General features: G+C 42.5%; 1 protein-coding gene across 2 annotated transcripts; it reads right to left on the bottom strand.

Annotated features, from left to right (window-relative positions):
• Nucleotides 1-16963: 16963 nt before the first annotated feature.
• Nucleotides 16964-25056, bottom strand: ERH (ERH mRNA splicing and mitosis factor). 2 transcript variants are annotated; one of them, XM_082242132.1, is made up of 4 exons: nt 24914-25056; nt 23500-23587; nt 22994-23114; nt 16964-17430 (listed from the first exon to the last, which is right to left on the bottom strand). In XM_082242132.1, the coding sequence occupies exons 1-4, from the start codon at nt 24914-24916 to the stop codon at nt 17328-17330; spliced, it is 315 nt and encodes a 104-aa protein (XP_082098258.1). In that variant the 5' UTR covers nt 24917-25056; the 3' UTR covers nt 16964-17327. The 2 variants fall into 2 exon arrangements, with proteins under 2 accessions (XP_082098258.1, XP_082098257.1); XM_082242131.1 differs by lacking the exon at nt 24914-25056 and adding an exon at nt 24579-24635.
• Nucleotides 25057-25082: the final 26 nt, after the last annotated feature.

Genomic DNA, 25082 nt, shown 5'->3' with positions numbered 1-25082 from the left:
TTAAAGAGGTCTAGTAACATTAAACCATGATTTAGCAGAAGGATGAATATCTATGAGTCTGGAATGAAGCATCGGCTTTCATGCTTCCCCTCTCTCTCTTCCCACCTGACTGGGCTTCTGAAAAATCTCAAATTAGCGTTATAAACAAGCCAGGGATTCTGGTTTAAAGCAATGGTTAATTGCTCAAGAGGCCAGCTTTGAACCATGAGTTAGGAATTGTTTGTTTTAAACCAGGATCCCTTGGCTATATATGTAACATTATACATTAATATGACAGCTAAATTGATCACAATTTCATGTAGTTTCTGTATATGGCACCAAGTTGAAATCTTTTCAACCATGGCATCATACATTCCACTTGTTGCTGGAATTGTGTAATGAGCACTCAGAGACTTAAAATATGAACACTTCAGACGTTAAATTCTCTGCATGATGTTGATAATTAGTCATGCATGTCTGAATTGGCCCTAAGGTGGTAGAATCATGTGAGAGAACTGTGCCGTATCAGTTTCTGTCTATTAAACCTGCATGTATAAAGAGTATAGGTGTGTGATTGTGTGCGAGTCCTGATATCTGGAGGTAGAGGAGACTTCTGAAGAGGGGAAGCTGCTGAGATGGCCCTGTTGAGGAAGTAAGCACTTGGAAAGGGCCATTTGCTGCTGTCTGTATCTGATGCTGCTGTTTCTCTGTCAGATTGAGCTGGGAAGCAAACAGCTAAGGGAAGTCACCTTCACTGTAACTTTGGGGGACTCCATTATTGTCTGCTGCAGCCATTAAGCAGGCAACTCTAAGGGATCACAACAGTGAGATTTGGGAAGCTTTCAGAGGTAATGAGAGATTTTCGGATCACATTAGAGGCACTCAAGAAGTATGGCTCATTTAGCAGGGAAATCAAAACCAAGCCTCACACTGCTGGAGCTAACATCAGAGCAGGATGAATACGAGGGGCGACAGTAAGACCTGTCAGTATTATGGCTTGCTTTCAGTATGCGTCTTTCCACCATAAAAGGAGAAATTACTCTGTTTTTAACTTCCATGCGTCTGCTAACAAAAAGGAAGGATTTCCCCTTTTCCTAAATTGTAGCCTGACAGTTGCAAAGACTTGTATGTTCACATCACTGCTTAAGTGAAGATTACGTGTCTTAATATCAAGCCATTTAAATTGCTTGGTGGTACTAAAAGTCCCATGCCCCAGGATTCAAACACTGCTTTTCAAATTCAAATAAAATCAAGGTGTTTCCAAAATGGCCTCCCTCTACCATTACAAAATCAACATAATATACTACTACTTCCTGTGACATTCCTTTAAAGACCCTGATTGAGAAACACACCTGGGTTTGCAGTCCCCAGGCTGAGCAGCAGGTGGCAGGCATAGTCAGCTAAGATAGTGCTGTGTGTCTTCTCTGGAGGTCTAAATCCAAGCCCTGTCCGGAGTGAAAGAAAGGAGTGGCTGTGCTAAGATACTCGGCAGGTTGGCATCCCTAACCACCTGTTAGGTGCTGTGTCCATTATTCTGTGTGTTGGGGACCACAGACAGAAGTCTGAATGCTGGATGCAGGGAGGGATCCAGCATCTGATTTGGGGCTGGGGTTTCTGGTCCAGCAGGGGATGCTTGTCTGGGAAGCCACCTTCCATGGCAAAGACCTCCCCCCACCCTCCAAGAAAGCCTTACAGTGTTTTAAGTAGAGGGGCTGAGTGTAGCCTTCAGCTTGGGAAATATGCAGTCAGAATGAAACAATGACAAGTGATTTCATTACCAGGAAAAGGTGGAACAGGGATTTTTAAAAGATTTAATGAAATCTTATCCAGTGTAATTGGATGTGCAGAATGGGGAATTAGCAGGATTTATTTAACAGGAGCCAAAAACGCTGTCCAGAAATCCTTTTGGAAGGCTTTGTTTTCTCCTCTCCTTTCATTAAAATGCACTTTGCCAAAAGTAATTTATGTGGATACAGGTTTGTTTTTCCCCTTTCCCTAACCAAAGCATGTACCAGAACGTGTCAGGATGCTGGAATAAACTCCACTTCTGAAAATGTGTTTCAGCATTTTAATTGGGTTCCATCTTAGGCTGCATTTGCATTAACGCTTCAGCACAGGATTACTTCTGGGACTGCAACAACCATGGGAAGGCACCTCTGCAGCTGTAAATTCACACCTCCAGTGATAGCTCAATGTTACACCAGCTTTAGCTGCCACTAAAAGACCCGGCAGTAGTTCCAAGGGTCTAGGCATGAAAAAGAAACGTGCAGGCAGATTTAGGATTCAGCACGAGGTGGAGAGTTTCTCAAATGGAGCATCACTGCAAACTTTATTCATTTCAAACTGGCAGAAGGACACATTTATCACAGCACAAAGTGCACTTTGAACATGGACACAGAAGACATGACAGCCTCAGGAAGGTACCTGAAGTTAACATGAGCACAGCATCAGGAGTACACAAAAAGAATGCAGTCTCATGTAAAGGAGCTTGTACCCGTGCTAAATTACTATTATAAACACCCATGTGGGATTTCCTGGCTTTAAACTGGATTGCCCTTTCTTACACCTCCGTTTTTATTAGTCTTTATCAGCGGTTAACTTCAAAATAAAGTCTGCTGAATACTTGAAAGATGCATTACATTTTAGATACCAAACAGTGGTGCATTTTGCATTGTCTGTGTAGAATCTCTTGGGGAGAGATTTGGCTGAAGCATGTATACATGTTTTTACACCCTTGTATATATTCAGCGGCTCTCTTTGACTTTTAACATTTTGCTCCTATGTACATGTGTTCTTAAGATTTTCGGGAACATGTTTTTGGAGACTAGGTCATGGGAAAAACTCTTACATTGCAGTTATTTCCCTACTTGCCATGAAACTCATTGGGTGGCCTGGGGCCGGTCACTTAATCTTAGCCTAACTTACCTCACAGGGTTGCTGTGAGGATAAATGGAGAGGAGAAGAACTATGCTGAGCCCCTTGGAGGAAAGGTGGGATGTAAATGTAATCAGTCCACTGATAAACAAATAGAATGTAATGAATAAAGATTGATTACATGCCTAGCCTTTAGTACTGCTAAGACATTGCTTTCTAAAATACTTATTTATTACCATCATACCTTGGAAGTCGAACGGAATCTGTTCTGCAAGTCCGTTCAACTTCCAAAACATTCGAAAACCAAAGTGCAGCTTCTGATTGGCTGCAGGAAGCTCCTGCAGCCAATCAGAAGCTGCAGAAGCCCCGTTGGACGTTTGGCTTCCAAAAGAACGTTTGAAAACCAGAACACTCACTTCCAGGTTTTGATCATTCGGTAGCCAAAACGTTCGAGAACTAAGCTGTTCGAAAACCAAGGTACGACTGTATTTCATTTCTGTTCCACCCTTCACCCAAGGATCACAGGGCACTTTACAATATAAAACCACAAAAATACATACCACAATAACAAAAACAACAATACCCCCCCACACACACTTTAAGAGGACATAGATTGTTGAATTAGCCAGAGGCCTGGAAGAAGAGGAACATCTTTGCCAAGTGCTTAAAGATAAGTCATGAAGGCGTAAGGCAAGCCTCCCTGGGGAGAGCATTCCACAAGCAGTGAGCCACTGCAGAAAAGACCCGTTCTCATGTTGCCACCCTCCAGACCTCTCATGGAAGAGGCAAACAAAGAATTGTCTCAGGTGATGATCACAGGGTCTGGGATGGTTCATATGAGGAGAGGCAATCCTTGAGGTCCTGAGCTGTTTAAGGCTTTATAGGTCAAAATCAGAACTTTGAAATGGGCCCGGAAACTAACTGATAGCCAGTGAAGCTGGGCCCGAATTAGCATAACCATCTTGTTCCAGTGAGCAACCTAACCACCGAATTCCCCACCAACTGAAGTTTCCAAACCATCTTCAGAGGCAGCCCGATGTATAGCACATTGTAGTAATATTGTAGTAATGAGGTCCAGCGCCGAGGGCCTTCTGGCGGTTCCCTCATTACGAGAAGCGAAGCTACAGGGAACCAGGCAGAGGGCCTTTTCGGTGGTGGCGCCCGCCCTGTGGAATGCCCTCCCATTGGATGTCAAGGTGATGGACAACTACCTGACATTCAGAAGACATCTTAAGGCGGCCCTATTCAGGGAAGCTTTTAATGTATGATATTTTAGTGTTTTTTGGTTTCTGTGGAAGCCGCCCAGAGTGGCTGGGGAAACCCAGCCAGATGGGCGGGGTACAAATAATAAATTATTATTATTATTATTATTATATAACCTATAGATTACCAGAGCATAGATGACAGAAGTGAGACTATCCCTGTCCAGAAAGGGGCATAGCTGGGCTACCAGCTGAAGCTGATGGAAGGCATTCTGCACCACCAAGGCTGCCTGAGGCTCCAGCTCAGGAGGATCCCCAAGATGCATACCTGCTCCTTCAAAGGGAATGTAACCCCATCAGCAGCAGGCTACCTCCCATCCATCCGGTCTAGGGAAACTAAAAGTGCCTGAGTCTTATCTGGATTGAGCTCTCATCCTTGTTGGCTCTCATCCTGTCCATTACCAAGGCAAGACAATTCTCCAGCACCTCCACTGCCATGCCTGCAAATGTAAAGCAGAAGTAGAGCTGTGTAATGTCTTGTTAGCCTGCTGTTAAAGAAAAGCAGATGGACACTGGCCCAGAGTTTTCACTAAGAACTGAACAGACATGGTTTCAATGAATATCAGCCGCCCCTGGTAACATTTCCATGGGAACCAATGCAAAACACAATTGAAAGCCTGTAGGAATGTAACCATTGTTAGGGCAGATAAAATGCAATGTGCATGCATGTTTTGTATAACTGACCTCCATATATAAGAAGAGCTTCGAGTTTTCAGGGCCTTACAATGAAGCACCCAATGCTATCTCTACATACCTCTTATTCCACTTCTCTGCTTAATCTAGGAGTATAAGATGATAGAGAGATACCGGTAGATAGATAGATGATAGATAGATAGATGATAGATAGATAGATAGATAGATAGATAGATAGATAGATAGATAGATAGATAGATAGATAGATATAGATAGATAGGTAGATATGGCAAAGGTTTCTGAGTCCTAATAGTTTTAACAATAGCAAGAAATTTTAAAAGCTCATTTTTGCCCCTAAATAAATGGATCGGCATGTGAAAGAGTAGCATGTGTGGGTGGGTGACTGAGTAAGCTGTTTTGGGGTGCAGAATGGTGTCTATGGAGTATACACCAAGAAGGGAAAGCAAGAGGCCTGGAGATTTCTTAATGGAATGGGGATTGCTTGGAAGGAATGGGTTAAAAGTGCCATTGTGTTACGATTTGTTTTCAACGCCTTCATTAACTTTTCTGTTATTCTTTTACATCTCTGGTCAGATGCCTTTTTCTGAGAGCAGGGTGATGTTATGAGCTTGTGCAGGGAGGGGACTCGATTTCTCTAATGGTGCTATGATTTAGTAAAGGTTAGAATCACTAGAAGAGTGGGACCCCTTCTATAGAAGCCAACCCCTAGGGGCTGAGATCCCTTTGACCCCCCATTAAATATTTGAGGGAGTCATCCCCCCAGTTGATGGGCTTGGCCATTCAAATGGTGCATCTTGTGATTGATTCTGCATGGCCAGGGCTTACTTTGTTGTTGTTTAGTCGTTTAGCCATGTCCGACTCTTTGTGACCCCCTGGACCAGAGCACACCAGGCACTCCTGTTTTCCACTGCCTCCCGCAGTTTGGTCAGACTCATGTTTGTAGCTTTGAGAAGGGCTTACTTAGCCCCCCCCCCATATTTTATTCAAGTTGGCACCCCTGGCCCCGTATTTGCCTGGTGCTAATGGGCACAGCCTGACAGGTCTCTTAAACCCTCCCCAGTGAAAAGACTTCCCAGTGAGCATCTAGGCCACCCTGCATTTAGCTGCTAGGACTGAGCGGTTCTTCCTCCTCAGCATCTGCAGCAAGCTGGGCGGTGCTCTTTTATTATTTTTATTATTGTGGAGTTTCGCCAACCTCTGCCTTAGAGCTGAACGGCATCACAGCCAAGATCACTAATAGCTGAAAAAGAAAGATCTTTAAAAACCTGACAGATGTAGCTGTGTGTAAATTGTACTGAAGTGTTTACCCTTTGGGTTATAAATTACAAAGCGTGAGCAATTCAAGTTGGCGCATCTCAAAGCAGGTTTTCCCCTTCCCTTTGCGCTCTCTCTCTTTCTCTTTTGTGTACGGACTTCAGGACATTGTTTAATGCCCATGGGTTTGAGCTTGCTTAAGCACACCATTGTGTGCTCTTTTATTGTTCCCCTACCTGTTCCATTCTTTCCCCCTCTCTTTAATCTTGAGGCGAGATGTTATAGTGCCATTGACAAGGACAGCCCAATGATGTCAAAGCCCTTCTAATTATCCCAGGCTAAAGTGCCACCTCTGTTTTCTGTCTGGATAGATGAAAACAGCATTCAAGGAGACCCATTTAATACCCGGGCCTTTTTCTCTCTCAAGGCAATCATTTGCTGGATGCTTTTCTTCCCCCAAGCAATCTAAATGCTAAGTAGATCTTTAAAATAATTACCATACAGAGGATGAGGAGTCAGGCTCCTCTTGGCAAACACCTGATGCTCATTAGCAATATTTAGTGTGGCACACATCACCTCGGTTTATTTCAAACTTTCTGGTCTTTGCTTGGCAAGGGCTCTGGGAAATTAAAGTGGCTCCTGTAAGTTCCTCAAACGCCCCTTGACCACCGACTTCAGGAGGTGGAGAGGTTATCAGCAAAAACAGGCTGAGCTCAAGGATAGGCTCTTTATTTCTATAGAGATATGCTTCTACTGTGCTGGCAGAATGGTTGTCAAATCCGGTGTGTGCTCAGCCCAGGAAGAGGAGCAGGGGAAAGAAGCACAGCACTCAGAAAAATGGAAACAGAAGATATGCTTGCAGTGTCCTTGGAAACATCACATAAGAACATACTTATAGTGGTACCTCGGGTTAAGAACTTAATTTGTTCTGGAGGCCTGTTCTTAACTTGAAAATCTTCTTAACCTGAGGTACCACTTTAGGTAATGGGGCCTCCCACTGCCGCCGTGTGATTTCTGTTCTCATCCTGAAGCAAAGTTCTTAACTCGAGGTACTATTTCTGGGTTAGTGGAGTCTGTAACCTGAAGCGTCTGTAACCTGAGGTACCACTGTACTTTTATTTGTTTTCTCGCCTTTCCATAGTTGAAAACCATGCTCAAGGCGGCGTACAACATGAAAAAATACATATGGTAATTAGAAACATAACAAAATCAGTCATAGACAATAAATAAAACACCAAAAAAACACACAGCCGAACTGAACAATTTCCACATAAATCATAATAAAATCTAAAATGAAGTCACAAAAAAATAATATCAGAAGCATCAGCCCTACCCAACAACCAACCCAGAAGCATATTTTGTTCCGGCCCCCACCGGCCCCTCTCTGCTTTGTGAGTCCGATCCCCCACTGCAGCCTCACACAGCAGTGTGGGGCTGGCAGGGCGACATGAAGAGAACGCAACAGGCATGTGCCATTCCATTCAGTCCAATGGGATGATTGGAAGGGCATCCTCCTCACATTGCCCTCTGCGTGCCCCCCACCCCACCCCTGGGTGCCAGGAAAACATGCTCCGCTGCTGCAACAACACCCCCCCACACACAACAATACGGTAACTTAAGAGTCTGTTCAACAGCCTCAGCTTTGGTAGCTGGAGTTAATCCTTGCTCTAACCTCCCAGGCCAGGTGGGGAACGACCTGCAAGGCAGGGAGCAGGTCTTCCAGGACTCATAGCCCATATGCTCTAGTTAGTATGAAGAACCTCCCTCATCAGGCCAGTGGCCCATCTAGTCCAGTATCCTGTTCTCACACTGGCCAACCAGATGGCTGTGAGAAACCCATGAGCAGGACTCAGGCACCAGAGCACTCTCCTGCTGCAGTTTCCAGCAAGTGGCATTCAGATGTGTACGGCAGAACACAGAAGTCAGGGCAGAGGATGCAGGAGTTGTGGGTTTCCCTGCTCCCAGGCTGAGCACATTCTGGATATAGTTTATCACCAGTGCCAGTATAATGTGAATATAGGACTGTTATGTTAAGAAGAAGAAAATCCAATTAACCTTTGAGAGAAGCTCTTATTGGGGGGGGGGGATTAGTAAGACCCAGTGAATGTATGTCTTTTAAAAAACGCACCACCAATCTACACTTTTTTGCAACTTAAATCATGAAGGACAGACAAACCAAAAACTCCGACTAGAATGGCAATGTTTGGAAGAATACATGGACAAACACTGTTCAAGAAACAATATGTGGATATGCTTAGATTAAAGGAGTAAAGTAGAAAATATTAATTAGGAATGTCATAATGAGATCAGAACTTAAAATTTAAAAATTGCAATGATAGTATCAAATCTATAAGATAAGGAAGTCGAGATGTTGTGGAGGGGGGGTTTTAAAGGGTGTGGTGGTGGGAAGATATGGGGGTGGGAAGGATTTATGTGTTTGTGTATGTAAATAGTAGCCTTATTTTTGTATGTCTTTGCACCGTTAGGGTGCATTTTCTTTCTTTTTCTGTATTATTAAAATTTAATTAAAAAAATTAAAAGAAAAGAAAAAGAAAAGACTGTGGGAATACAATCCAAGTTACTGCTTTGCAATCCCCAAAGTCAAACCTTTTCCTTGCTTTTTTTCATTCCACACGTGTGTCTAAAGAGCTTGCACAGCTGCATTTTCTTTACTAATAAAGTACTTCTAGCTAAATACCCAAATCAAAATGGCAGCCACAACAAGGAGTGAATTACTAAATCAGCTCTAAGAGTTGGAAAAGCTTTCTAAATAAAGATCAATTTTATCAGGGCTTTTACTTCTAACTGTGTAAGATGTGTGTTTCTGATTCTCACAGTTCATTAAATAGACCCAGATAAAGTTTCCATAATGCACACTATATATTCCCTAGAGGCAGGATTCACAACAGCAGCTGCAGATGTCCCGCCAGCTCCACAAGGAGAGAGCAATAGTGAGATTGCAAGCATTAAATACTAGACAGACAAATTTGTGTCTAATACATTTTTATTAATTGCATCTAGCTTACTGCACAAAAAACCAAGTCTGCCATATTAAAATAATAACCAAAGCCACCAAAAGCCTAAAGTGGCCACTTCCACTTATTTCTGGCACATTTACAGTAACAAAGCAGACTATTTTGATTTCTCCTGGGATAAAGGAGAGAAAAAGACGAGAGAAATTTGCCCACCTCCTCACTTTACACTAAATCTCCGACCGCACCTCCTCGCTGAGTGATCTGCTTGGCTTTGATCCAGTAATGCACTGCAGAAGGAAGATCCAAGCTAGTGAGGAAACTAGCTAGGATCAGGCAATCGGGGGAAATGTCACAGACTCACAGCAATTCTCCCTGCGAGAACTCAACTGCAATATATACCAGTGGTTTTCAACCAGTGTGTCGTGGCACCCTGGGGTGCCTTGAATGATGGTCGGGGTGCTGTGGGCAACGCTGGCCTCTGTTCCCCTTACCTTACCTCTCTCCTCTGATGCCCCCTTGCATCTCTGCCTCTGAAAGGCATGCATAGCTGTTTGTTGCAGAACCCCTGGCTACAAGCTCAGCGGGCGAATGGTGCCTCTGGGGCGGCTAGGGGGTGCTTCCCAGGCCCCTGTGGGGCAGTGTGAGGAGGCACCTCTCTTTGGGGCGACTCAGAGACCAGGGGTGACAGCAGCGGCTGCCCAGAGGACTCCCAAGGAGAGAGAAGAGAGGAGAGGAGAGGAGAGGAGGCTGAGGGAATACTCCACAAGGGAGGGTGTTCGAAAAAGGGTGAGATGCTGAAAGCCTCTGATATACACAAATACAGTGGTATCTCAGGTTACAGACACTTCAGGTTACAGACGCTTCGGGTTACAGACTCTGCTAACCCAGAAATAGTACCTACAGGTTAAGAACTTTGCTTCAGGTTGAGAACAGAAATCGTGTGGCGACAGCGGGAGGCCCCACTAGCTAAAGTGGTACCTCAGGTTAAGAACAGTTTCGGGTTAAGAACGGACCTCCAGAATGAATTAAGTTCTTAACCTGAGGTACCACTGTATTAGCATAGTTCACAGTTGTAGGATTTATTGGAGAGGGGGGGGGTTGCAGTGTTTTAATCAGGGTTTGGATTCCTTGAAAATTGACTGGAGTTTTTGTTTTTTTCATGTTTAACTTTTTAAAAAATACTTTTTGGGGTTTCCCCCACAATTTTATACATTTTAACTCTAACCATTTCAAACATTAAAATAAAGGGTTCTTTTGAACCTTCAGACCTCCTCCCCTCTCTCCATGGGTTCTATATTTAAAATCAAATTTACTGCATCTTTTACCTTTGTCCATCTGTTGTATATCCATAGTTACCATAATTAATTCCACATTGCAAGTGTCATTACATCCCTGCCAATGATTTTAACGGTTTACAGTGGTCTTTTAAATAAATTAAAAATTTACTTCAGTCTTTTAAAAATACTTGATCTTCCTGGTTTCGGATCTTCCCCGTCAGTTTCGCCATCTCTGCATACTCTCAGTTTTGTCTGCCATTCTTCTTTTGTTGGTACTTCTCCTTCCTTCCATCTCTGGGCTAGTAGCATTCTCGCTGCCGTCATTGCATACATAAAAAGTCTTTTATCCTCTCTTGGTATCTCTTCACCTATTATACCTAACAAAAAGGCTTCTGGTTTTTTAACAAATGTATTTTTAAACATTTTCTTTAATTCATTATATATCATTTCCCAAAAAGCCTTTACCAGTGTGCATGTCCACCCCATGTGATAAAAAGTACTTTCCTTCCCTTTACATTTCTAACATAAATTTGAACTCGTTTTGTACATTTTTGCAATTTTACTTGGTGTTAAATAAATTGACTGGAGTTTTTGAATCATTCATATGGAGATTCAAAGCCCAGCCTGTTTCCATGGGGATCTTCCAGCCGCTGGATCATCTGTTGTGGTGGTGGTTAATTAAATTTGTATACCGCCTTGTACCCGCAGGTCTCAGGCCCGTTCACAGGATAAAAACACAATATTAAAACACAAAATACATAATCAAAATAAAAACAAGAACAACTCAATAACACACATGCCAGTTTTAAAAGGGCATTGAATGTCAGTCAACCCAGGTATTTACAGGGATCTGTTACAAAATGTGACAGAATTTTTTTTAGTGGGTTGGTAAACATTTTCAGCAAGGCTGGATTATAAGAGGACACAACAGGGGGTAGAAAACAAGATCATCCCACATATGAAGAAACTCGAAATTGCCAGTTAGACTCCTGCTGATACTCAAGAAGTCGTGGCAGTGCACCGGGATATGGAGCCTAGTTTGTTATCCGTGCGTATGTCAGACTCAAACTGAGGCTTACTAGGAAGAAGAAAGCAATAGTATAAATTGGAAAATTGCCCGCAACCCAGCTAGCTAAGCTCTTTGCACAAGCATAGTTCAGATTACAGTAATTAGAAGGAACTAATTGCAGACGTTCCTTGTAATATCTCCAGATGGGGTTTTTCTTTAGCTTTAGTGATTTTCAATTTTGAAACCGCAGAGGAGATGAAATGCTTATTAAGAGGACATAATAAAAGGATCACTTCTCATAATATGCAAAGCCAAAGAATAACCTAATTCCGCAGATGTAAGATGCAAATAAATTCCTTCAATACCTGTGCAGTGCTGCAAATATCTAAGGCAGGGAAAAAAATAGATTACAGCGAAATAGGATACTCAGTGAAAATTCACAGCCAAATAGGACACTCAATGAATATTCACTTATGTGGACTTTGAAATCCCTTTCTATTGCAGAAGCCTGTGGAATGTCTAATGCTGTCATTTTTATCAAAGCTGCAACGTTGGATTGAATTGGGATGGGTGGTGAAGTAGCTATTCTATTATCCCAACACGACAGTGGAAGTTCTTGCTGTCAGTAATCTCCAAATTACTCCTGATTACATTGTAATTTTTCCACAAGAACCTTCTGATGAAACACTCAGCCCCAACAAGACAGCAAGGCTTGCTGGGGGCAGAGCTGAGAGGAGATACCGTGTGCTTGGGTACTTCCACAATTTTCTATCTATACTCCATTTTCAGTGATGAACACAGAGGTGAATGCTTTGCTAGGTAATCTAAAATACTCCATATCTCTCTACTCCTGTCCACTTGCATCATAGGCAGTGGAGCAAATGGCTCTGCTCTAAGAGGTCGTCATTATAACGTGCGCTCTTTTGGGTGGGGTGCTTTCTGCTCTGCAGGGCACTTTGTTTCAATGTATTTTGCATTAGCAATGTGAAATTCGTATGGCTGTTTATAAAAGGGGATGGGTACCCTAAACAAATCGCCAGTGAAGAGGAATGAGGCTTGCAAGTGGCACTGAGACAAACCAGAAAACCATATTTGTTTATCTTGTAGAGAAAAATATCTGACATGGGTAGCCCAATGTTCATAGCTTTGGTTTTCTTTAAAGAAGTAGATAAGCATTTCTGCCCTTCAGGAGAACAATGAGGAGATTCTTCAACCTCTCAGAAGTGATAAAAAGGTAAAGGTAAAGGATCCCTGACAGTTAAGTCCAGTCGCAGACAACTCTGGGGTTGTGGCGCTCATCTCGCTTTACTGGCCAAGGGAGCCGGCGTTTGTCCACAGACAGTTTTTCCGGGTCATGTGGCCAGCATGACTAAGCCGCTTCCAGCAAAACCAGAGCAGCGCATGGAAATGCTGTTTACCTTCCCACTGGAGCGGTACCTATTTATCTATTTGCACTTTTTGGTGTGCTTTCGATCTGCTAGGTTGGCAGGAGCTGGGGCTGAGCAATGGGAGCTCACCCCATCGTGGGGATTCGAACCGCCAACCTGATTGGGAAGCCCAAGAGGCTCAGCGGTTTAGACCACAGCGCCACCTGCGTCTCTCATTCAGAAGTGATAGGATACAGCAATAAAATGTACACAACGCAAGATGGGTAGTAGTGCAGTGATAGTCTTCATTACTAATGATGTCTTCATTTATTGGATTTATATCCCACTTTTTGCCTCCAAGCAGCCCAATACATGGCTCTCCCCTTCCTCATTTGATCTCCACAACAACCCTGTGAGATTGCATAGGCTGAGAGGCAGTGGTTTCATGACCGAGTGCGGAATTGAATTGTGGTCTCCCAGGTCCTAGTCTGACATTCTAGCCACTAACTTGACAAAGAGAAGTAGATAAATTAGATTCATCATCATCATACCACACTTAGCTCTTAACTGAGACATTCAAAAAACCCTGTTACATATAGCCAGGGCTTTTTTCTGGGGGGGGGGTGCATACCCCTAAACATTTTGTGAATTTGTTTGGCCTAATTGAGGGGCAGTATTTTAATATGAGTAGGAAAATGAGAGTACCCCTAAACATTTTTTTAGAAAAAAAGCACTGCATATAGGCCTGATTATCAGAACAGATAGCAGAAGTAAAATTTTTACCAGAATTCTAAACTTTTGCTACCTGAACGAAGCTTCCTGCTTAATCCTTGCAGTGCACACAAAAAATTGTCTTAAAAACCCTAAATGTCTATTTGTTTGGAAGACTGCTTGGTTGTTGTCAATGTCATGAGCTCATTAAAAAAGCAAGAATGGTAAAAATATATACTTTTTTGTGCTTTTTTCATTTACCATGAACACAAAAGCCTGCAACTCTGAGGTCTGCTTCTGTAAATCTGGCTCCATAACCGTTATGGTAGCTGCAGCCAGGGATTTTGTTGGCATCTCAGCCTTACACTGGGCATTTAAGTATTTTAGATGGGAAATTTGTTTGCTTTAACTTTTCCCTGCAGGATTCTCTGATTGCTTTGCAGAGATTTGTACTGGAAAAGAAATGTAATGGTTCAGATGTTACAAATGCTGCAGTTAGTAGAGATATTTGCAGTTCTTTCATAGGTATTTTGCTGTATAGCTATTATGCTATGGCACCTATTCATAAACAAACAAAAAAGCACTTGAAAAGCTTTGATTTTCTGTAGGATTAGTTGGAGGGGATCTGCAGCTGTTCTGCTAATTAAGACTCTAAAAGTAGATTCCAGTCCACCTTTCAAAGTAGCTCCTTAATGAGGCATTGTCTGTGTTGCAGAGGTGCTAGAATCAGATCAGCACTGAGTGAAAGGTGTAGTAAAAGCATCAACACTTACCTCGCATTCATGTCATCATAGCAAGAAGTAGAAGACACAGCTGGTTTCTAGCTGATGGGAGAACTTCCTTCTTAAAGTCCTCCAATTGGTCCTCTTTTGACTAGAGGGGGCCTGGAGCTTTCTTCTCCCAAGCAGCTCTGAAGATACTGTGCAGGGATCTAACCTCTTCCCTCGACTCACCCCCAGGAAATTATAAGCAGGTTATTGTTAAAAGATCCTCTAATCCCCCTCCATCACTGTTTGGATGGCTACTGGAGACATTTCCATTCTGGCAGACTCTTATGAGGCAGACAATGGATTGGGTCAACATCTAACGCCCATCTGTTTGCACAATGGAAACCCACTTGCTCAATGGGACTTCTGGTTTCACTTCTTTCCAAGCCTCCAGAGCAGATTTTGGGAGCATGATGAGAGCTGCTGTAGAGAAAGTGATGAAGAAGCCTCACTGTGCAAGAAGATCCCTCTCTCACCACGCTGGAGCTGACCCTTCATGATTTTTTAAACTGTTGACCCTGTCTTGTAATCGTTTTACATAATTGAATTTTATATGCTGCCTGACTAGTGTATTTACATTAGGGGTCACATTAATGCTCTAAAATAAAACAAACCTATTTTTCAATGTAATTTCTTCAATGAATCACAAACAAGGGGAAAGAGGAAGAATAATCTGTTATATAAAGAAAATAAAGGTTACGAAGGGGGGAGAAACAATACCAGGGAGGGGGGGAGAAGTTACCTTGTGATGTTTAAGGCACATAAAATGGAAGGAACATTTACAGATGACACACACCCTCAGGTTGAGGAAAGGCCTTTTGAGAGGCAACAGAACAGCATTGCTTATGCTGAATGCAGCACTATAGTTTCCTATTACATTCCTCCCAGATAAAGTATGTCTACCTTATATTAGTCTGAGAACCCCCAATATAAAACAGGTTGCTTATCTGGGCAGATGCAGCTAAGTCTTCTCAAAGATTTGAGGATAGAGATGCTCTACAAATGGTTAGTCCAGAATGCTTACATTGCAAAAACTGCTCAGTGGCTTGTTTGGTAAGCCAAAATCCTTTTGTATGTCTTGATCTCCTGTGCTAGGTCTCTTAATTGCAAGCTTTTTCATTCAGGAGAGCATTTAAAAAAGAATGACACCCCACCCCTGACTGCTTGAAGAGTAGCATGAAAGTGGCAGTCTGTTTTACCACCTCATTCCACTATATGTGTAGATTCGACCTCAGAGAGATAAATCTTAGTAGAGAGAATACTAATTAGAAGTGCACACCAAACATGTAAGACTATCCTAGTAGCTTTTACATGTTCTCTATATATTGATTGAACTCTCTTTCCCAGTTGAAATCACTTGGATATAGAGATGCCACTATATTTACCAGAATAGAAGGAATCTTGGTTTTGTTGTGCTTGAAAATAATCTATGACTCAAGAGATTCGTGCATATGACATAATTGCTAAGCTGTATGCAGTGTCGCTCTCCAATTTAATGATAACAAAATGTCAAGTTTATGTAGAACAGACTTCCTCAACATGGTGCCCCAGTTGTTTTGAACAACCCCCATCAAACCCAAAACCTATTTGGCTCTTTCATACGAAATATTTGCAGGGAATCAGGTTGGGAAAGGCAGGTATAGATGTGTGCCTTGCTCTCAAATTGCCCAGAAGAGCCCCTTATTCTGTTAGCAGTGGCCAAATGGTTGAATGCTAGAGTCACAGTGCACAAAGATATGCTCAAAGCAATGTTTACGTAAATGAATTCAGACTTTATGCTACACACACAAAAGTATCCCAGGCTCCAAGGATGCTTTCTGAATCATAAAACAGTTGAGCTGGTAGAGAAACAAATTATTTGTTCTCATTGAAACATCTCACAAATTCAGCTGGAACAGAAAGCCCAGCCTCTAAATAATTGATAGTTGCAGTGTGTGGGCTGGAAACTATTGGAACAAAGTTTCTTAAATGAGATGCATTTGATAGCCAGAAATAAAAGGTGGGAGATAAAATATTTGCACTAATATTTCCAGTGCTGTTAGGCCAATACATAGCTGTGAGAATCAGGAAGTAGAGATGTCATATACCCAATTGCCAGCTCGAAAGCTAACCGAACATGTGCAAGTTCTCTTCTAACTAAAATGTTAAGTACTGTCCTTTTCCATGTACAGGGGGACTCAAATTTAAGAAAATGGTGGGGAGATGGCACAGAGTTGTTAAGCTTTTTGCGGAGGATTGCCCAGAGTTGTTGAGCCAATCAACACCACCCATTTAGCATGATTTTTAAATAAAAATACCTAGTCTTATACACGGAAACGTATGGTACTTAAAGAGATTGAGTATCAAGGAATGGTTTATTTTAAAAGTAGCTTGATATCTTTGAATTGGGAATGGCTGCCCTGAACCCAACAAAGAATGCCTCAGCAGCAGATAGGCCTCGGAGCTCTCCACCAGTGTGAGAATAGAACTATCAAGTCTAGCAACTTGTTTCACTTTGTGGCCAAACAGATGCTTATAGGAAGTCCATAAGCAGGATGTGACAGCAGCAACTATCTCCTGCTGTTGGTAGCCAGCAACTGATATTTCAGTTTCAGCAATTTATAAAGCTCTACCCCCAAACCACGTAAATGTTGAAACAATAATTGGCAGGAAACCAAGGCCTGTTCAAAGCACCAAACCAAGGGTCCAAGTCTATTTGGTTATATTTGCATGTTGTCATGATTGCAGCAACTCAAAATCTTTCATGCGCCAATCAGTATTCAAGCTTCAAGTTGTTAGTTCCACAAGCTGGCTATATTTAACTTACATGGCTTATGAAGCCACCACTCAACACGTTTATCTAAAGAGTATTTATTTTATTCTTCACCGTGACTGCCTCCAAGAAATAACATTGGAAAAAACCCCAAAGAGGAGTACATACAGCGAATGTGGTAAAGCAGAATTGAACAATCCCAGGAGTGAGGAACGAAAGAAGAACTGTCTAAGCAAAGACAATTAAACTAAAAGACCTGCGGAAGGCATATCCTTTTTTCTTCGAGTATTAAACTGAGAAAGTCCCTGGGAATTCTAACAGATTTTTGTCTCAGATACAGGCTAACAAGAATGAACAGGAGGACTACAATACAAAACTTTTACTACAGAACGCTGTACACACCTGTTGTCAAAACCCCTCCCTCAAAACCCCCTTAACCATGGTGTCTATTTGCTTGCTTGCTGAGCTTGTCTGCGGAGGAGGACATAGATCTTCTCCTTTATCCAGTCTTTATTGTATGGCTGGTATGTCTGAGTATCAGCACGGTAACTGTGAAGGGAAAAGAACAGGTCAGTTAATATTGTTCATCATGCATTTCTTAAATGTCACAAAACCAATCACAATGTTTTTTGAACAGCAGCTTATACAACAGTAGGATGCTAGAACAGTGGGAATCAAAATTCAATAGTTTCAATCCAGCAGGGGTTTCCACACACACACACCCGTTGCCCATCAATGCCCGCTGCTTCAGAGCTCACATTTGCCCTATACAAATGGTAAGGGTACCTCAGCCATGTCCCGTTTGCTGAACCAAAGTATTTGTAAATAAAGAATACAGTATGTGAGGCTAAGCCAAAGTCAGCAGGTCAAAAATGCAAGTGAAGCCATGGTCTCTCTTCTAGAATGAACCAGTAATTTCTAAGTGGAAGAGATACCTATTATCAGGATCACATTTTCCAAGCAGAATATAAACACCCCTGCAATTCTAAAAATGAAGGGTGATAATGTCTAGGGTCACAGAGCAAGTCTGATGTGTATCTTGGAAAAATTTATATATTTCTAAGAGCTTGCTTCCAAAAGCCCAGCCCAATAGTCTCCACTTGCTTCCAAATGCAATTATCTTGTGATGCTGGAACAATGCCTTCAGTGGTTACCATTAACACAGCACTAGTAACAAAGTTTCAAACAAATATTAATCTCAAGCCTGTACCAACTCTTCATCTCAACTTAATGAAAGGTATAATAACTGCAAGTTAATAAGCAGGTCTATAAATGTCTGGCTGTGCTGAACACAGTTGCGTGCCATAAGCATGTCTGTATGGTTTTAATTTGTCATTGATAATATGCCATGGAAGAGACAGTAGCAGAACCACCATCTAGACCTCTACAGCTAAAAAACACAAAATATTTCATGCTCAAAGTATGCCCTCTGGTGGCTTTATAAAATCTAAATAAATATGAATAACTATGATTTAACTGATTAATACTTCTGATCTAATACGCACATACAAGCAAGGAGTGATGCGGCCTAACATTTTTTTCTAGACCCATACCCTTAATGGTTCACAACCTCAGCCATAGCCATGAGACTGTACATCCGGTTGGGTTCAAAAAGGAGATACTCTGGCCACAAAGAAGGAAGTTGCAACACTACGCTGTAAAATGCCTGCCCTGAACCCAGAGGATTACAATAAATAGCAGTTAGTGGCACAACTCCCATTTTCAGGCAATGTGCTTTAACAGGCAGTAGCCATGTAACTCTATACCATTTGATCAAACCAGAGGTTTTCAACCTTTTTGAATTCACGGTTCCCTTGACCAACTACCTTCTTTCTGCGCCACCCGTGTGGAGCTCAGGAGTCCAGTTAGGTCACCCCTTGTCTGCAGAGTTGGCAGCCTCTCACGCTTTTTCAAACACCTTCCCTTGTGGAGTGTTCCCTCAGCCTCCTCTCCTCTCCCCTTGGGAGTCTTCCAAGCAGTTGCTGCTGCCATCCCTGGTCTCTGAGCTGCCTCCCCACCCCCCGCAGAGAGATGCCTCCCAGAGGCACCATTCATTGCGAAGCTTGTAGCCAGGGCTGCTGCAATAAACAGCTGTGCAAGTCTTTGGGAGGCAGTAACACAAGAGGGCATCAGAGGAGTGAGGAAAAGAAAGAGGTACAAAGGTCAATTTTGTCTGCGGCACCTCTGGCCATCATTCAAGGCACCCCAGGGTGCCATGACACACTGGCTGAAAACCATTATATAAATCCACTTCAATTGCTTCTTAGATGTAGCATTGAAATTGCATTGGTTGCCCAGCTGGATATCTGTGAAGGGGAAATCACTGGGGAAGTTGGTCCTTCCACAGCTCTGTGGCCTTTGATATCAGTCACACCACCTTTGGAATTGTCTGTTTTTCAGAAATAGGGCACACAGCTCCTACTTTAGTTCTGTGGCATTTGTGTAGTTGGATTCCACAGGATCTTTTCATTAGCCCAGGCTTGTGTATGGCACCTCCTAGACAGCAATAGCCTGAAAAAGTTATCCAGACTCTTGTGTTATCAAGGCTTGTTATACATAGGGTCACCCTTGAAGACTGTTTGGAAACTTCAATTAGTTCAGAATATAGGAGCAAGAATGTTTATACACTGATTTGTCTTTTAAAGTATTACATAGCTTTGAACTAGCAGTATTTCTCAAACTTGGGTCTGCAACTGTCGTTGGACTACAATGCCCATCATCCCTAGTTGGCAGGACCAGTGGTCAGGGATGATGTGAGTTGCGGTCGAGCAACAGCTGCAGACCCAAGTTTGAGAAACACTGATTCTTCTCCAATCCTCTAGATGGAGCATCAGCTAGAAATAAAAGAAATCAGGCTAAGAAATGCTATTTTCACACAATGCAATACACTACCGATGTATTAGTATAATCTTGAATGCTACAGAAGAGTCACAGATTCCATCGTTACAGTGTTTATTATTATTTCTCTTAATATTTTACCTGTATTCTTTTTCCAAGTTATGCTGAAATAAGAATGAAATCCAACTAAGGCTGCAATCCAAACCCCAGCTAAGGAGCAGGGTTACTTAATGTAGCCACCACTACACCCATAGCTCTGCTTGTGTTGACTGGTGGGAAGGCAGGGGGAAGTAAATTGCTGCACCTACTTGGACTTAGCAATGATGGGGTTCCATGTTTGCCTGACAGCTTGCTTCATATTTTTTTTAAAATCATATTTATTAAAGTTTCCAAAAATATAAAGATACAAAGAAGGAAAAGAGAAGGAAAAAAGAAAAGATGAAATATACTTAAAACCTTACTTTCATTGCCTACTTTCTGGGACTCCCCCCTCCCCCTCCCAGCTGTATTCCCCTTTCATTAATTTGGTTCTACAAGCTCTCACTCCCAGTTTAAAACTTAATTTGTTTAACCCACTATCCAATTTGAATTATACAATCTTACCACCATCCCACATCATTAACAGAAAAGAAAAAAGATTTTCCCCAAGATCCACCCCAGTTTCCTTCCACGAATTGCCCCCTTTTTTAAAAAAAACACGTCCAATCAAAATGAAATGATATACAAAAGTTATATAAAGAAATAGAAGATAAAAGATGTAAAAAGATTCAAAAAATGGTTACACAGCCTTTGGATTCCAAATCTCCCCCCCCTCCCCGGTTTGATCCCCATGTCCATCAGTCAGTATGTTATCGGCCTGGAGGTCTCAAGTCCATGGCCAGATTTCTCCCCAATTCCACCTTGCCGGTTCTCTTTTAATTTATTTATTTTAATGATATTTAACTTCAAACGTCCAATCTAACAGAGGCCTTTAATTTCCTTGTTCTTTGCCGCTCCTCCCATTGTTCTTTCCATGTCGTAGTCAGTCCTTTGTTCTTTTTATTCCTCATTTTCTCAGGTTTCTTGTCCTGTGCAGCTGCTAAAACGTTCTAATTCAGAAATCTGGTATCTCTACAGAGGTTTGTTGTTCAGGAACAAAAACTTACGTCCAGTCCCTTCCTTTCTTCAATAGAAAATTCTATTGTCTCCTTTAATGTAAACACCTCTGTAGACAAAATACTATTTCAGTTTTGCAGCTTTCCCAGAAGATAACAAGTCCTATGCGAATCCAAGAGTATTTTTCCACTTACGACCGTTCTTGTAATGTCCCGAAGCCCCTCTAGGGGGATTATAATAACTTTGTGTCCTCTAGTCCAAAAGTCAAATTGTTATTCCTTGTTTTCTTACAGTTTATATCCATATTGTAGCCAATTGTAAGAAAATTAACCAGCAAAGTCCTCATAACAAAGTCCTCCTTATATTCTCCAGCTTTGACAGCTACTTTGACAGCTGTCAAAGTCTCAGTCTCTCTTCACCAGGCTCTGCGAATCGCCCCGGTTCCCAGGGGGGGGGGGGTTTTCCATTTTCCTTCTCACCCTCCACTCTTCTCCTCCAGCACAGTTCTTATAATTTCCCATCGTGGAATTAATGATTTTTATCAAAAGTATACTTCTCTTTCGACCTTGGTTGCCCAGTCCTTGTTTTAGAATGTTTACAATGGGGGGGGGGGACTGACTTCCTTTTTTAGATCACCCCCGCTCGTGCCAAATCCAAAAAAAAATCCTTTTTTTTTCTCCTTTTGAACCCGGTTTCCCAATTACTCACGGGTTGTTGTTAAAAGTCCGAATTTCCAATGGAAGAAGCCAGCGCTCTCCGTCGAATGGCATGCGGCTGCGCTCGGCAGGGAAAGCAGAGGACTCAAAGCACCACGCCGCTTCCCGGCACCCGATCCGAAGCCTTTAAAAAGGCTCCTTCACGAGTCGGGAGGGCGCTAGCGGTGCCAGCCGAGTCACCCATGTCCACGGGCTCCGTGCCCATGGTTTTTAAGGGTCCCTGCGTCGTGCCTGACAGCTTGCTTCAAAGAGCACTTTTGCAAAGGGCTTTAGCCTCCATCCCCCAAACAGGTGATGAGCAGTGATTAAATTCTGCTGCCTTGGCTACACAATCCTGTTCTCTGCTAAGAACACAGTGCGCCGTTGATGCAAGATTAAACCTTGTTCTCCTGCCAATCAGCTGACATCACTAGTTATGTCAGCAGATGGGTGGGCAGATGTCGTTTGGGAAAAATGGCCTCTCAGGCCAGAAGTTCCCCTTCCCTACCATAGACCATTTGTACTGCTGCATTCCAACTGATTTCATTGGGACTGCAACTGTAAATGGTTTTTTAATTTGCCCCATATACGATGCAAGCCCTCTGTATGGATTTGAAAAATATGTTGCCTTCATTCAATAGATCAGAGACTGGATTTGGGCTGCTACCATAGAACCACAGAATTGTAGAGTTGTAAGGAACCACTAGGGTCATCCAGTCCAACCCCCTGTAATGCAGAAATCTTGCTAAAATAGTTACAACCACCTAATTTTGACGTGACTGCTCCAGACCTGCAGCTCTCTGCATGCAAACGCATCCATATGTGCTTTATACTGGATTGACAGCTCCATTTTAGACTTCATGGTGACCCCAACAATTCAAGCACTCATTCTGCAACAGCTGATAAAAAATTACAGGTGTTCAAAGTAGAAATGTGAAGGATGAAAGGGATCAGAAAAAGGGGGGAATTGGGCAAAAACTGGTGTTCCTCCATCTTTTCCCACCGACCTTCACATCTCTACCTCCAATGTACATTCTGTGTGCAATGGAAATCCTATGTGGTACCTCGGGTTACAGATGCTTCAGGTTACAGACTCTGCTAACCCAGAAATAATACCTCGGGTTAAGACCTTTACTTCAGGATGAGAATAGAAATTGTGTGACTGCAGTGTGGCGGCCCCGTTAGCTAAAGTGGTACCCCAGGTTAAGAACAGTTTCAGGTTAGGAATGGACCTCCAGAACGAATTAAGTTCTTAACCCGAGGCACCACTGTAGATAGATTTTGTCCATCTCAAAATCATGTTACATTTTAAGTAACACTGATTCCAGATGTATATTAACACCAAAAATACATGTTGTCATAGCTAACAGAACTTGCAGAGCTGTTGAGGAACATAAAAATCCCACTGTAAATATGTATACTTCAGAATACTTGTGTATGCCAATATATGTATCTCTACAGATAATAAGCTATAAAATACTTACACAAGGCAGCTGAGGTCGGCCAAGTCATCAATGAAATCAAATAACTGGCTAATATCATATGTAATTGAAGGGCTGTTAGGATTCATTCTCTTCAGATGCTCTTCATACATTTTACAGACTCCTAAGAAAATATTCAGGACTTATATTAGAAACATTTAAGGTCCCAGCTTGCTAAAGTTCTTAGATGTCAAGAAACATAGGAAAAGGGGATCAGTGTGGAAATAGGCTATCACAACAGCTTGAAAGAAGGTAGACTTTGGCTTATGTGGATAAGCCTACCAATAATGAAGAATTAAAATGTCTTCATAATTTGGTAAAAGTAATTCTTCAAATACATGCAGTACATCTTAGGCTAGTAATTACTGTATCCCCATGATAATGCAAGAACCCAAGACTTTTACTGGGTTGGGATTCCTTCTGCCCCCCACAGTATATGATTGATCTGGCCCAACCTAAGGATCTAAGCAGGTACTTGTTTGGTTTCCTTCTAGAGCAGTGGTACTTACCTTCCATGCATTCATTCACAGATTCATAATCAGCATAAGTCCTGCCTTCTGGTCGTTTGGTAGGTTGAACAAGCAAAATTGTGTGAGACTAGAAAAGGAAAGTTAATATTTACACAGAATTGAATGATCTTTAAAAAGGGGGCAGGGGAAAAAAAGAGATGATTTGTTTATGTGCAAGGAACTTTTTTGTATGGAAGCTGGAGAAGAGGGCTCTTTTTTCCTCCTGCAGGTTCCTCTCCAATTTACAACAATGGGGGTGGGGAGAGAGAGAATACATTACAGCAGCTCCAGGACTGGTGCAATTTTGCAGTCAGTTTGTGGGCACACTGGAGAAAATAGGATACTCAGGTACCTGAAAGTTCATGTCCTTCTCTTACATGCCCCTGAAAGGCTGTTGTGGCTAGTGCTGTGGGTGGGTGGGGTGTTTCTGCCTGAAGATCAGCAATGGAACAGAACCTTCCATTGTCACACCTGGACACTTGAGACTGTAAGTAGGGACTCTGCTCTTGTGATCAAATGCTCCTTCATACAACAAAGGGTGAAACAATCCCTCCATACAAGGATTAGTGTTCTGGCTTTGCATTCTCCCTAGCATGCTTGTTTTCCTCAATTGTGCAAGGAGTTTATCTGTAAAAAGTACATTAAGCTCCATCCAGTACCCTCAAATGATACAACTTAAAGAGAGACTTATCTCAGTGTGAGCTTCATTCTCATCCACCACAGCAGTGACATCTGTGTGATTTGGGGGATAAGGGTTAGGTGGGAGAAAGACACCCCCTCATAAAAAGAAACACAGGTGAGACAAGCTTGAAGCTGGTGTTTGAAAGTTATGAGAGCACTAAGGGGCCTTTGTCATCTGCTAAAACAACTCACTCAAAATATACTTTTAGAACCCAGCTGACATTGATATGGTTTTTATAGAGCTATTTTTTTTAACATCACTGCTTCTTTTTACTTTGCTGTTAAGATTGCTTGTTGTGATTCATAGCCTGATTTGCCCGCTTTACTGAGTTTGCTTTTTATCATAGAAAGTAAAAAAAAATGAGAACTCCAAATCATGCACTGCTATCTCCACGCACCAACTCGAGGCATAATGGAAAGCAAAGCACGCCTTTATGCATTATTAGCTCGAATTTGTTTGAGCAACTTTTTGGGGTGGGGGTGAACTGCGGCTGCTCTTCCTGAGATGCTACGGCAGCCTTCAAGAGAAAGCAGGCACTTCATATGGCGGCAGCCCAGCAGCCGCCTAACGGACCTTACTGCGGGGCCATGGCCATTTTAGGCCCGAAGCACGGGGTGAGCGCGCCGGGGGACGCCATGCGGAGCGCCTCCCTCTCCTCCACGCTCTCCAAGCAAACCCTTCCGCGCTCCCGCCTGATGGAGACGAGAGGGCAGCTTCTCTGCCTTAACTCACCATGGCGACTCGTTCCGTTCGGCTCAGGCGCGAAGCACAAAACTCCCAACGTCTTCTCGACCACAATGCACCGCGACCACCGGAAGCACTACACTTACCTTCGCCCTCACACCCGCCAGACCTTCATAGTGCTATAGACATGATTCGGCTCTCGTTCGGGTACATAACG

Source organism: Podarcis vaucheri, assembly GCF_965113315.1.
Source record: "Podarcis vaucheri genome assembly, chromosome: 1".
NCBI lineage: Eukaryota > Metazoa > Chordata > Lepidosauria > Squamata > Lacertidae > Podarcis > Podarcis vaucheri.
This window is presented reverse-complemented; position numbering and strand designations above follow the sequence as displayed.